This window comes from Nyctereutes procyonoides, unplaced genomic scaffold (assembly GCF_905146905.1).
Source record: "Nyctereutes procyonoides isolate TBG_1078 unplaced genomic scaffold, NYPRO_anot_genome, whole genome shotgun sequence".
Lineage (NCBI taxonomy): Eukaryota > Metazoa > Chordata > Mammalia > Carnivora > Canidae > Nyctereutes > Nyctereutes procyonoides.
In genome coordinates, this window is record NW_026575135.1 from 70,698,898 (window position 1) to 70,712,312 (window position 13,415).

General features: G+C 41.3%; 1 protein-coding gene across 1 annotated transcript; it reads left to right on the forward strand.

The window, feature by feature from the left end:
- The first annotated feature begins 6,182 nt into the window (after nt 1–6,182).
- LOC129494646 (olfactory receptor 1361-like) lies at nt 6,183–7,121 on the forward strand. The gene has a single exon (XM_055301539.1). It carries the CDS (start codon nt 6,183–6,185, stop codon nt 7,119–7,121), a length of 939 nt encoding a protein of 312 aa, XP_055157514.1.
- Nucleotides 7,122–13,415: the final 6,294 nt, after the last annotated feature.

A 13,415-nucleotide genomic window follows, 5' to 3' on the forward strand; every position in this document is an offset into this window, starting at 1 on the left:
GGTGGGCAGAGGGGCAGAAGGGAGGGAGAAAGAGGATCCTAAGCAGGCTACACACCACCAGCGGGGAGCCAGATGAGGGGGTCAATCTCATGAGCCTGAGATCTTGACCTATGAGCCAAAATTAAGAGTCACAACCTCCACCAACTGAGCCAGGCAGGTGTCCCAAGCTACCAATTCTTAATTGATAAAATTCCATGAAATCTCATTCAAAATGTCATCAGGCTTTCCCATAGACATTAACAAACTGATATAAGAACTTATGTAAAGTAATAATGTAAAGAACCTATCTGATTGTGGGAGGGTACTAGCTAGAGGGAAGCCAGAAAACTTTTAGGATAATGGAAACATTCTGTATCTTGATTGTGGTGATGGTTACATGACTGCATGAGACTATCAAACTCATCAAAGCACCCTTAATTGGGAGATGTTTATTGTCTATCAAATATAACTCAAAACTTGGAAAGATTAATTTTGGAATAGGGGAAGAATAAAAGGCATGAAAATTAAACAAATGAAAAAAAAACAGGCAATGATTAATTTCAGGAACATTCAAAACTTGTACAAGAAAAGAAAAGTAAGGGATGCCTGGGTGGCTCAGTGGTTGAATGTCTGCCTTCAGCTCAGTGCGTGATCCTGGAGTCCCAGGATCGAGTTCCGCATTGGGCTCCCTGCGTGGAGCCTGCTTCTCTCTCTGCCTGTGTCTCTGCCCCTCTCTCTCTCTGTCTCTCATGAATAAATAAATTTAAAAATCTTAAAAAAAAAAGAAAAGTAAGTACACCCACAGTGTACAACAGAATCAAAATGTTGCTAATAAATTAAAAAATTTTGCTTTGGAGTATGATATACAAGTCAAAACTTAGAAATACACACACAAGTTCCAAAAGCCAATAGATACCATTTGAATGGTATACACATCCCATCCCTACCCAGTCGACAGGCAAGTATTTCTGGGTGGTGACTCTGGTTTCCTCTGCTGGGGACACAGTCACTATTACAGAGATTTAAATACAGATTGGAGGTTCAGTTCTTAATAATTACGTTCTTAGTATAAATGAATAAATCAAACTTTGTATTTGAGAGAAGAAAGAGTGTGAGATCCTGAGACCTTCAGGATTATACAAGAGAGTCAGTGCAGGAATGAAGTGTACAGAGCAGAGCTGCTATGAATGTATGTGGGCCAATTTTATGGGCTTCGCGATTTTTCTTCAGGTCCACTTTGGGGCACAGAGCAAGAGATGAGGGATATTCCATGACATGGGCATAAGACGTACTTGAGGTAGTTGGAAGCAACAAGTCTGATGCTAAACTGAGAGCCTCTCACAAGAGACAGCTGTGTCCAGAGAGCACAGAACAAAGAGCAGTTAGTATGTGCATCTCTAGCGGAGCTATGTGGAATCCACCCCACATAGGGACACCCAACCTTGGCAACTGTTGCTGCCCAAATCCCTGTGAAAGTCCCAATCTCCAGGGAAGGAAGATCTACTGATTTGCTCTCAAGCATCCAAGCTAGATGTGGGAGAGCCACACTGTCTAACTCTAAATGTTCTCCTCCGGCCCTAGCTGAGTCTTGAATCATCCAGGGTCAGGCAAGCAGCTGGTGGAGACGGGGGTCCCATGACTGCATCTCTGTATCTCACAGCAGCAGACAAGAGCCAGGTAAGAAAGGCTTGGTGAAGCAGGTGAGGACACAGTACCTCCCACAACAGATTCACATGGGCACAAGCACACAGATGTACCTCTGGAAAAACAGGCATGAAATCCCTCTGCACCTGGGCAAGTGCGAAGGGAGGACATGGCTTGGTTTGATACCTATAAGCCTTTCTCTCTTCAGGGTTTGCTGCCCACGTGGCAGGATAGAGCAAGTACGTTTCCAAGGTGGAAATAGAAAAACAGCAGTGGGAGACTGAAGGAGATGGCTAAGGTTAGAGGTGCCAGCGTCAGTGATGGCAGGCTCCTCAAAATCCTGCCCAAGAGCCACCCTCTCTCCCTACCACAGAGACTCTTCTGTCAGCCACTCAAGACCCTCTGTCGCTGTCCCCCTCCTACTCTCCACCCTCCTGCAGGATGCTTCCCTGGCTTTATTCATCCACTATTGTCCATGACCATGGAATCAAGGTGTCCTGTGGGGAGGCTACTTGGACGCCCAACAGAGCCCCACAGAGGGGACTTGGCTTGGGCTGGGGACCAGGAGCTAAGCAGCTTGGATTCTCAGGTCCAGGCACACAAATCCTCACTGCTGCACCTGTGTCAGATGGCTCAGAGATAGCCACACACTAACAAGACTCAAAGACTCACCAGAGGTTAGTGTAGGAAAGCAGCCACCAGCATGGTTAAGTTCTATAAAGTAAGCAACATTCCAAGAGGGCTGGCAGGAGCACTCTCTTCTTACCAGGAAGTTGCATGGAAGACTGAATGAAAATTCAGGGGTGGGAGGTGAGTATCCATTCATAGTTGGAAGAATTTAGCATATCACCTATTCATTGTGGGATCTCAACTAGTTGAGGTTTAAACCGTGAAACAATAGATATTTTCTAGTAACTGACCTTCTATGGGTAGGTCTCATAAAAGCATCCTAGCCAGATTCTTTCATTTTAAGCTATTGTATATTATAAAGATCACTCTTGTGTAGTAGTCAACAACACTGTCAATCATCCATCTCTTGTGTTCCACTCTCCCACAATGTGTCCTGGCTCAGGGTACAGCAGGGGGTGGGGAATGGTGATAGACATGGTTTCAGGCACTGCATCCCCTTCACTCCTCTAGAAATAACTCTTCCTCAGCTGGAGGAAGAGAGAGATGGGGGAGAGCCAGTAGGTGTGACTCTCCTTGACCACATAAGAAAGCTGCCAGTCATCTGTTGGTATTTGCACTTTTCTGGCTGGTTTGTCTGTCCGGCTTATGGGCTTATCTCTGTGGGCTGCTCACAGGGGATTTTTCCAGGGATTAGCAGAGGGTCTCAGAGGTGAGAGACCCAGCTCTCATTCGACCTCTGTCACCTCCAACATTTCCACCCAAAAAGCGTTTATGCTGCGGTGTCTTACCGAAGAGCTCACCTTTCCTGCCAGGCACAACTTTCCTATTGGGTTTTGATTCGATGCCACGTGTCTTCCACAGGGGCTACCAGCACATGGGGAACTCACCCATCCTTGTCATGGAGAACAGCAAGCACACAGGTAGCTTCTCTACCATCTCACTTTCCACTCTTGGTTCTACTGTCTCTAATCATTTTCTCTTCCCTGCTTGGGGGAAGTAAGGGCTAGTCAGCAAGCCCATGTGCCAAGGCAGGAAACCAACTGATGATCTGCCCAGTGTTCAAGCATCTCCAGTTTTTGGTGGGATTTTCTTGGGGCTCTCCCCTCTCAGAGTTGGGGATCAGAAAACCCACTTTCCTCTCCCAAAGACGTGTAATGAGAGGGCACAGACTTTCTTCAGAATCATTGTCCTTTCTCTTCTTATTTCTCTTACCACAGGGCTTGGGGATTGGGGGCAGTATTAATTGTGTTCCTGATGGTATTATCCCAGCAAACACTGATGGAAGTAGTTATCCCTAATGCTGGCAGATTCCCCAACATAGAGTGTGAGTTATTTAGAGCCTATTGACCTCCAGTTCCCAGACCAGGGGAAAAACCCCACTGCCATCCTGCTATATACCTCTTTCAGCTTTTACTACCATCTCCATTATGGGAACCAGCCTGCAATGAAGACCAGAATATTCACATTTGCTCTTCAGGGAACAATGAGAAAGACTGCATAAATATAGCTTTGGGTTTCTTTGATGCAACCTCTGCCTTCCAACTTCTACATCCTACATTAATCATCCTTTCCCTGGAGCACCTTCTTTAAATACCTCTGGCTACAGCCTCATATTATCTTGCCACACTTTTATCCTGTGGTATGACTTATGAGAAAATGACTTCAGATCTCAGGATTTTACATTATTTTTACTAATTTAACTCTGAAAATGCTAGGAGATTTCATTGTCATAGTACATACATCCTAAAAACAGTCTCCTTAAAGTTGTACCTATAACATCCTCTGCTCCAGTGAGTCAAGCCACTTAACCCATGGTCTCCTCCCTTTCCTCCTGTTTACCCTAGGCTAGTGTTCTTAACCAGAAATGCCATTTCCTCTTCTCTTTACTGTCAAATCACTGAATTTTTCCATGCCACATCCACAATGCTTCATCTGACTCCTCCTGCTTATATTGATTTTTTTTCAAGATTTTATTTATTTATTCATGAGAGGCAGAGACACAGGCAGAGGGAGAAGCAGGCTCCCTGTAGGGAGCCCTATGTGGAACTCAATCCCAGGATCCCAGAATCACGACCTGAGCTGAAGACAGATGCTCAGGCACTGAGCCACCCAGGTGTCCCTGCCACTCCTGGAACAACCTTTAGGCTGTCTTTTTCATGCGGAGGAACCCCTTTGGTGTGGACATCTGCTGCCGGAAGGGGTCTCGAAGCCCCCTGCAGGAACTCTACAACCCAACTCAAAACCAAGGATCATCACAGTCTGGATCCCAGTAACTGACTGAAGAGAAGCTCTTCTTGCCCTGTGATTTTTATAGTTCCTCGCATTCAGACAACCTGTTACTGCTCTTCAGTGCATCATTCCTGTTTGTAGCCGAGGGAGCTGGTGTTGTCGCTTAAGGTCACCTGTGCAGGGGACCTGGGTGGCTCAGTCAGTGAAGTGTCTGCCTTTGGCTTGGGTCGTGATCCCAAAGTCCTGGGATTGAGCTCTGCATCAGACTCCCTGCTCAGTAGGGGAGCCTGCTTCTCCCTCTTCCTGCTGCTCCCCCTGCTTGTGCTTGCTCGCTTTCTCTCTCTCTCAAATAGATAAATCTTTAAAAAAATAAAGTAAAAAAAAAATCCTGATCCCCAGGCCACAGGACATTTCTTAATGCTGGGATTATTACTTGGATATATTCCATAATTTCACTCTTTAAATTTCTTGCTCTTCAAAAACACTACTGCATGCCACATATAATGGATTTCATTTTGGCTAGCACAGGAGAGAAAATAGGTCTCTTTGCAAAATCCTGTGCATAGCAACCTCACCAGTATGTTCAGCTTTTCCACGCCAACAGTTGTGAGCTACAGCAAGGATGTTTTGATGCTATGCAGTCACAAGGTTGAGGACAAACCACCAGCCAGATCCTTCAAAGCCTAAAGGTAGCACAATCCTGGGAAAATGTAAGACACCAAAAATGAATCTGAGGAAGTTGCATAAAGCAGCATTTTATTCAAGTAAAAGAACTTGTGACCTTAAACAAGTAGTTAAATCTCCTGGCTTCACTTTTTCCTTCTTCTTGATGAAGGATGTTGTTTCTAAAACTTACAGATTTTATTTTTTTTTATTTTATTTATTTACTCACGAGACACACACACACACACAGAGGCAGGATATAGGCAGAAGGAGAAGTAGGCTCCGTGCAGGAAACCTGACGTGGGACTCAATCCCAGGACTCTGGGATCATGCCCTGAGCCAAAGGCAGATGCTCAACCTCTGAGCCACCCAGGCGTCCCTAAAGCTTACAGATTTTAATAAGGATAAGGTGAGGAAATGCATATAATGCATGAATTGGTTGTATTCTTGCTTGGTTATATTTATATAAATGGTTATATTTATATAATCAAAATTGGGAGGTAAAACTAGGGAGGAATTAAAGAAAAGGGCATTTAACTGTTTAGGCCTATAAATGGTTATGAGTTCTGTCATTCTAACATGCCATCACCTAATCTCTCTGAGTCTCAGGGCTTTTATCTCTGATTCCTTTTCTCAAGGTCTCCATTTATGTGTGACTGAATTCATCATTCATAAGCTAAAAACAAGCTATCTGTGGGAAAATACTTTTGACCAGATATTCACTAAATGTTAGTGTAGTATGAAGTAAGCTGTATGCAATCAAAGATAATAAACATAAGTTAAAATTGTGGAAATTAGACAGCTATTTATTTCAGTAAAACTAACTCCATAGAATAATGTTAATTATCAAACAATGACAAACCAGTATCATAAAAAATTCACTCAAATGACATATTATTATCTATCTACTTTTATATTTGAAGTGATATTAAGAAATAAATTCTGGATCTGGTACTGCTAAAATAATCTCTAAAAAGTAAATGGAACTCAATTAAACATTTTCTTTTACTTTTGACCACATTTTCTCCCCTGCAGACATGGACAGAGATAACCAGACTACAGTCACAGAATTCCTTCTTCTGGGACTCTCTGGGCAGTCAGAGCAAGAAGACATTCTCTTTGGGCTATTCTTGGGGATGTACCTGGTCACCATCATCGGGAACTTTCTCATTGTCTTGGCCATCAGCAGTGACAGTCATCTCCACACCCCCATGTACTTCTTCTTGGCTAACCTCTCCTGTGTCGACATCTGCTTTTCATCGGTCACAACCCCCAAGATGCTGGTGAATCACATCCTGGGAAGCAAGTCTATCTCGTACATGGAATGCATAATCCAGATCTACTTCTTCATCACTTTCACCAACATGGATGGGTTCTTCTTGAGTGTGATGGCCTATGATCGTTATGTAGCCGTCTGTTGCCCGCTCCACTACACCATGATCATGAAGCCCAAACTCTGTATGCTTCTGGTGGTGGCATCTTGGGTCATTACAAACCTGCATGCTCTCCTCCACACCCTTCTTATGGCCCAACTCGCATATTGTTTCAACAATACTGTGCATCACTTTTTCTGTGACCCCTATGCAATTCTAAAGCTGTCCTGTTCTAGTACCTTTATCAATGAGCTGATGGTATTCACTGTGGGTGGACTGGTATTTCTGACACCATTTACATGTATCATCATTTCATATGCTTATATCCTCTCCAATGTACTGAAGTTGCCATCTGCCCATGGAATAAGGAAAGCATTCTCCACATGTGGGTCTCACCTCACTGTGGTATCCCTATTCTATGGGGCAATTTTGGGGGTGTATATGCGCCCTTCATCCTCCTACTCAGTCCAAGACACAGTGGCCACTGTCATCTTCACAGTGGTGACTCCCTTGGTCAATCCCTTCATCTACAGCTTGAGAAATCATGACATGCAGAGAGCTTTGAGGAAACTAATCTCAGTTTTTAGAATTAGAAAATTTTAGAGCTTGGAAGATTCTTGGTTATCATATGTTGTTTCATTTTATAACCAGAGAACCTGAGACCCAGGCAGGTATAAATGCACCCACAACTATTTCTCTAATTAATGATATGTGATCATGCAAATACTTTTAATATGAGGCTGGTAGTTGCTCAAAAGTCATAAAAGCATTAGTTTGTTATCTACAAAGAGGGCTGATTCTAAAACACTCATTTTACACACAACAAAAACTTAGGACAAGACATATTTGGATATTTTTGGATGGTTCCAGCAAGTCCATGAGATGCTCTACTCAGCATCAATGGCTTCTAGGCCTCATATTAGAAGATGTGAAAATTGTTCCCAATTTACTGAGTTACAGAAAAGTTACTATTACCAGGACTGTGAAACCAGTAATTGTTGATTATGGTATGATCCTGTCTACACCGAGGGTCACTGGTCATTACTGACTTAGGTAATTGTCCCTCTAGGCCAGGCTCAAGCCAATGCCTGGACCTCTTATTGATCAGAACCCTTCCCTTATACTACTCCTTCTCCCTCACTAACCAGTCTAAATTTTTGGTGCTTTGTTGTTCAGTATGGGTATCAGGAAGCTTCAGATAGTAGCTAGACTTATTCATAGAACTCTTGCTAACTGTTCAACTTTAAATGGGCTAAAAGAAACAGGTTCCCTTGATGCTGAACTGTTCAGAGTTACTATAGCACCTTAGGGACATGAAAATAGGAATTATAGGATTTTGGTGGTGGCCCAGGACTACTGATTTGAAGTCTAGAGCTCTACTCCAGGAGGCCAAGTGTCTAGGAGTCCAAGTTTCTGCTCCTACTCTATACCTGAGGGCTAAGAACCCATAAGTCAGTTCCTACCTCTTCTTTCCTGGTATCCAGAGGGCACTCTCCTAATCTCCAGTAGCCAGTCTTCAATATCTGCCCCCCTCACTGGTCTTCTGGCCTCTCACTTCTCTCCTTTCTCAATCTCCTCCAATCTTATGGCTAATCAGTATTTCTTATCCTCACCATCAGCTCCTTTCTGCTTTGGTCCCAACACTGACCATCTCTTATCTTGACCACAGCAACATGCTTATGGGGGAATCTGACTGCCTCTCACTTCTCCCTGCACTTAACTATCCTGCATACAGGATCTATTTAATCCTCCTAAATCACTGACTGTATCCTGTCAGCCAGTCCTTATATAAAACATTAAGAAGCCAGGATAAATCCAAAGATCACCTTTGAATATAAGACCTAACATAACTTGGCCTCAAGCTATCCCAACAATTTTGTCACCAACTCATATATTCATCTGTTCCATGACTTGTCTCTCCTAATTTTCTTTCTCTTCCCTTCATTCATTTTCTGCTGGAAGACTCCTCTGGTCTTTTAAAACTCTGATAACTGTGTGTTCCCCTTAACTTTTTTACTGATCACAGCCCATAGATATGTACTGAGTATACAATACAGTGCTTCTCATATGTAGTACATGAATTCCCTACTATATATTGGTGCCAGTGGAAACCTGACTACACGTGATAAACTAATGTATTTCCTGAACTGTGAGTTTAATTTTAGAAGTAGTTTAGTGCAAATGTTTGAGGTAGAATAACATAGACCAATGTTGGTATTTAAGGTTATATGACTCATCATGTTCTTTGCATTACCCATATCTATCTGCATACACGTCTTGCCTGATTATTACTTTACACACTTTTTCAAGAAAATGCCATAGATTGTCCATGGGCATATCCCCTAAATGCTTAGTAGAGTTTTTGTTCATCCCAAATAATCATGTGTTGACAAGTCATTGATGATGGGCTAGGCAAATCTAATGGAAAACTGGAAGGTGAACATTCCTAGATACAAAAAATCAGAAGTGAAATTTTATATCTAGGGAGCTAGAATATTGACAAATTTACTCCAGAACATGGAAAGATTTCACTGAATTCTGGGACCCAAAGAGGCAGCAGGGTTGAATGGAAAGAGCCATAGTTTGGGATATAGTTTTATTCCTCAGTCCCTCTCTCCCTCAACTCTCAGACAAAGGTTGGGTATGATTGTTGGCAAATTGAATTTAAATAAAATAAAAATTTAGAAAGGTTGAGTATGAGAATGAGGATGAAGACAGAGGGAAGTTGATGAACAGACTATATGGTGCAGAGTCAAAGGGAAAAATCATTGTTTACCCTTATGGTCCCCACCAATTTATCTCAGAGAGAAGTTATCATTCATCATACAGCAAGCTTGCCTTGAAGGGGAAAACTATTCTCTAAAACATCAGCAACATGATGTGAGCAGAAAGAGGAGATATTGCCTTCTTGCTTGGACTGGCCATGGCATGAGAAGTTCTATCTATGCAGCCAATTCTATGATAGCCTCCGGTCTTTAATCCTCCTGCTTCTGGGGGCCACCTTCTAGTGAATCTTCACTGGCTCCTTGAATTACCTTTCATGGGGCAGCTACATAAAGGAACTGTATGGGAGATAGGGAAAGGAGTTTATTTCAGGGACCTGAGCAGAATCAGCCTTTGTTATGGTTTCCTGCATGTGAGGCACTCATGGGACATGAACTCATGGACTTCTGAACTCGTAAATTAAAGCTCAGCATCATTTGGGGCCTCTAGTGGCCTCCTCCCCGCCCCCACAGAAGCAGATGAGGGGCCAGGCTGGCAGAGTCCTCCTTGGGAGCAGCCAGAAAATCAGGACTGTGTCTGGGAAGTCACCCTCCAGGGCCTGCTTTCTGCAGCTGGTGCACCCAACAGACACCATCCTTCTTCCTCATAGGCAACTTCCAGGTAGCACTAATTAGCCACTAGGGGCCAGCTCTTTGCAAGCAGTTGAAACAACTCGCAGGGAAAAGTTTTGACTTTAGCTCAGCTAATGTTGAAAGACAAGCTCATCTCTCTTCCCAGCACATTTCCCCAGACTCTGCTCTCCCCAGGGGAGCAGGGACTGTTCCATATCATGGCCACTGCAATGATATGGTTCATGGAACCCTTCTCTCCCTCCAAATTGTGCTTCAAGGCCCTGTCAGCCAGGGAGCCTTCCAGGGAGCTGAAGCCTTTCCCTGGGAATGGCAAGTTACTGTCCTGCCTGTAGTCTCTTGCCTCCCCGTGCTTAAGGGCAGGAGCTAAGCTTCATGTGGACTTTGTCTCTCACAATGTCAATCGGCCTTCAGCAGATGACTTTGTTCTGGCCATTAACTTTTATCACACGAATACTAAAAACTGGTTGTCTAACTAATGAACTCTGACTCCTAATAAATCTGGTTATATAGATTAACCTTTCATGTGTGAGCCACACAGAGGTAATAAGCATCTTGCCAAACCCATTTTCAAAACAGGCCATCTTTTATTTGGTAGAAACTTTAGGCATATTATGTTGATAGTCAAAAACCACTGGTTCAGGCTCATCTTGAATTTTTTTAAAAATATTTATTTATTTTAGAGAAAGAGTGAGTGTGAACGGGGGCAATGGCAGAGGGAGAGGCAGAGAAGCAGACTCACTCCCCACTGAGCATGGAGCTGGACATGGGACTCAACCTCACAACTTTGAGATCAAGAGTCAGATGCTGAACTGACCGAGCCACCCAGGCTCCCAGCTCATCTTGCTTTTTATTTTTTATTTTTTTTATCTTGATTTTTAAATGTGAGATACAGGGGTGCCTTAATGGCTCAGTGGTTGAGTGTCTGTCTTTGGCTCAGGTCATGACCCCTGGGTCCTGGGATTGAGTCCTGCATCAGGCTTCTTCCTCTGTCTATGTCTCTACCTCTCTCTGTGTGTCTCTCATGAATAAATACATAAAATCTTTAAAAAAATAAATAAATGTGAGATACAAGTGATATTTAGGCACATATCTGCCCCTATATTGTGGAAATATCTGCCAAGAAGGATGTAACATTATTTTTGTTCTTCCTTAGGTCTTTAAGTATGGACATATAAATTACTTTTGAGCCAGGTTATGTGAACAGACTTTCCATAACTGATGTTGATATACAATCTGCCACTTAATACTTTTCAGAATTTGGTAAAAGAGTGGTTTATTGAAATTGTCAGCAGTTATGACATGTAGTATAAGAAAGTAAGGAAAAGCTTAAAAAAAGGATGAAGGCACAACAAAGGGAAATAGCAGCCAACAAGAAAGAGCTCCTAATGGCCAAAGCTAGAACAATTCAAGCAACAAAGTACATAGTACTGGATTATAGTCCAAAGTATAAAATAAATATACATAAGTCTATTCTGATGAAAACAAGTGACTGAATAAACAAATAAGTGGGGGAGAAGGGATAAACTTTCCTTAACAGAAAAACTCCCAAGTAGGTACTTCTTCCATCCCTACCAGCCAAAAGGTGAAACTTAATCCTCTTCTCCCTCCTTCCTGGTGGCTGGATTTAGTGATATATTTCCAAAGGCTAAAGTATAGAAAAGTGAAAACAATAACTTTAAAACAGAGAAATCTGGAAGATGATGCTACCTTAACCAAGTAATCAAGGTTAACATCATCAATGAAAATCATGATGGTATCATGTGCTTCCTATATGATGTGATGAGAAGGGTCCTCCACCTCTGTGGGATTCTTCCCCCAAAGCCATGATAGACTAATCATGAGAAAAGTTATACAACCCAAAATACTCTTCAAAACTGAAAAGGTTATGAAGAACAAGGAAAGACTGAGAAACTGGTACAGATCAGAGAACAAATCAATAAAATAGATACTAAAGAAAAAACAATGGGAATGAACAATAAAACCAAGAGCTGATTCTTTGAAAAGATAAACAAAATTGATAAATCTTTAGCCAGAATCATGAAGGAAAAAGAGGACTCAAATAAATAAAGTAAGAAATGGAAAAGAAGCCACAACCAACATGACAGGAATATAAGAGATTATAAGAGACTACTATAAAAAACTATATGCCAACAATTGTGTCAACCTAGAAGAAATGGATACATTTCTAGAAACATAAAATATTCCAATACCGAATCAATAGAGATCTAGCTGAGACCATTTACTAATAAAATTAAACCAATAATAAAAAAACTTCCAACAAACAAAAGTATAAGACATTATTCTCCTAAACATTTAAAGAGTTAATACCTATCATTCTCAAGTTATTCCAAAAAAAATTGAAGAAGAACCAATGCTTTTGAACTCATTTTCTGAGGCCAGTATTACCCTAATATCAAAACCAAACAAAGACAACACACAAAAGAGGGGAAATTAAAGGCCAACATCCCTGACGAACATAGATGCAAAAAAATCTCAACAAAATATTAGTAAACTGAATTCAACAATAAAGGGACAATACGCAAGGATCAGGTGAAATTTATTCCAAAGATGGAAGAATGATTCAGTAATACACCACATTAACAAAAAGAATAAAAATCATATGATCATCTCAATAGATGCAGAAAAAGCATTTGATAAAATTCAACATCCATCTGTAATGAAAACTCTCAACAAAGTGGGTATAAAGGAAACATATCCCAACATAATAAAGGCCATATATGACAAACTCACAGCTAACACCATACTCAAAGGGGAAAAGCTAAAAGATTTTCCTCTAAAATCAGGAACAATACAAGGATGTCCACTCTTGCCACTAATTATCAAGGAAATACAAATCAAAACCATGAGATACCTCCTTGTACCTGTCAGAATGGCTATTAGCAAAAAGACAAGAAATAAAAGTGTTGGTGAGGCTGTGGAGAAAAAAGAATCCTGTGCTCTGCTGATGGGAATATAAATTGGTGCCGCCACTGTGGAAAATCTAACACAGAGGTTCCTCAAAAAATTAAAAATATATATTCCATGTAATCCAGCAATTCCATTTCTGGGTATTTATTCAAAGGGGGGAAAAACCACTAAGTCAAAAAGATATATGCACTTCTATGTTCATTTCAATATTATTTACAATAGTGAAGAAATGGAAATAAGTGTCCAATAATAGACGAATGGATAAAGAAGATGTGGTATACATATACACCAGAATATTACTCAGCCATCAAAAATTTTGTGGCAACATGGATGGATCTAGATGTTATTATGCTAAGTGAAAGAAATCAGACCACATTTATCATCATGATCACTTCCTTATATAAATACTGAATAACTATGCTGTATATATCAACTACATTTCAATTTTAAAAAAACCTATCAGCAATTATACACTCTTGGGAAAGTCTATGTATTCACAGGCATTTGCAAATCCTCAAAAAAGACATGAAGGGGTACATCAGTGTGTACCGAATGTTTACAGCAGCATGATTTTTTTCAAAAAGTTTTTATTGTGGTAAAATACAAATATAAT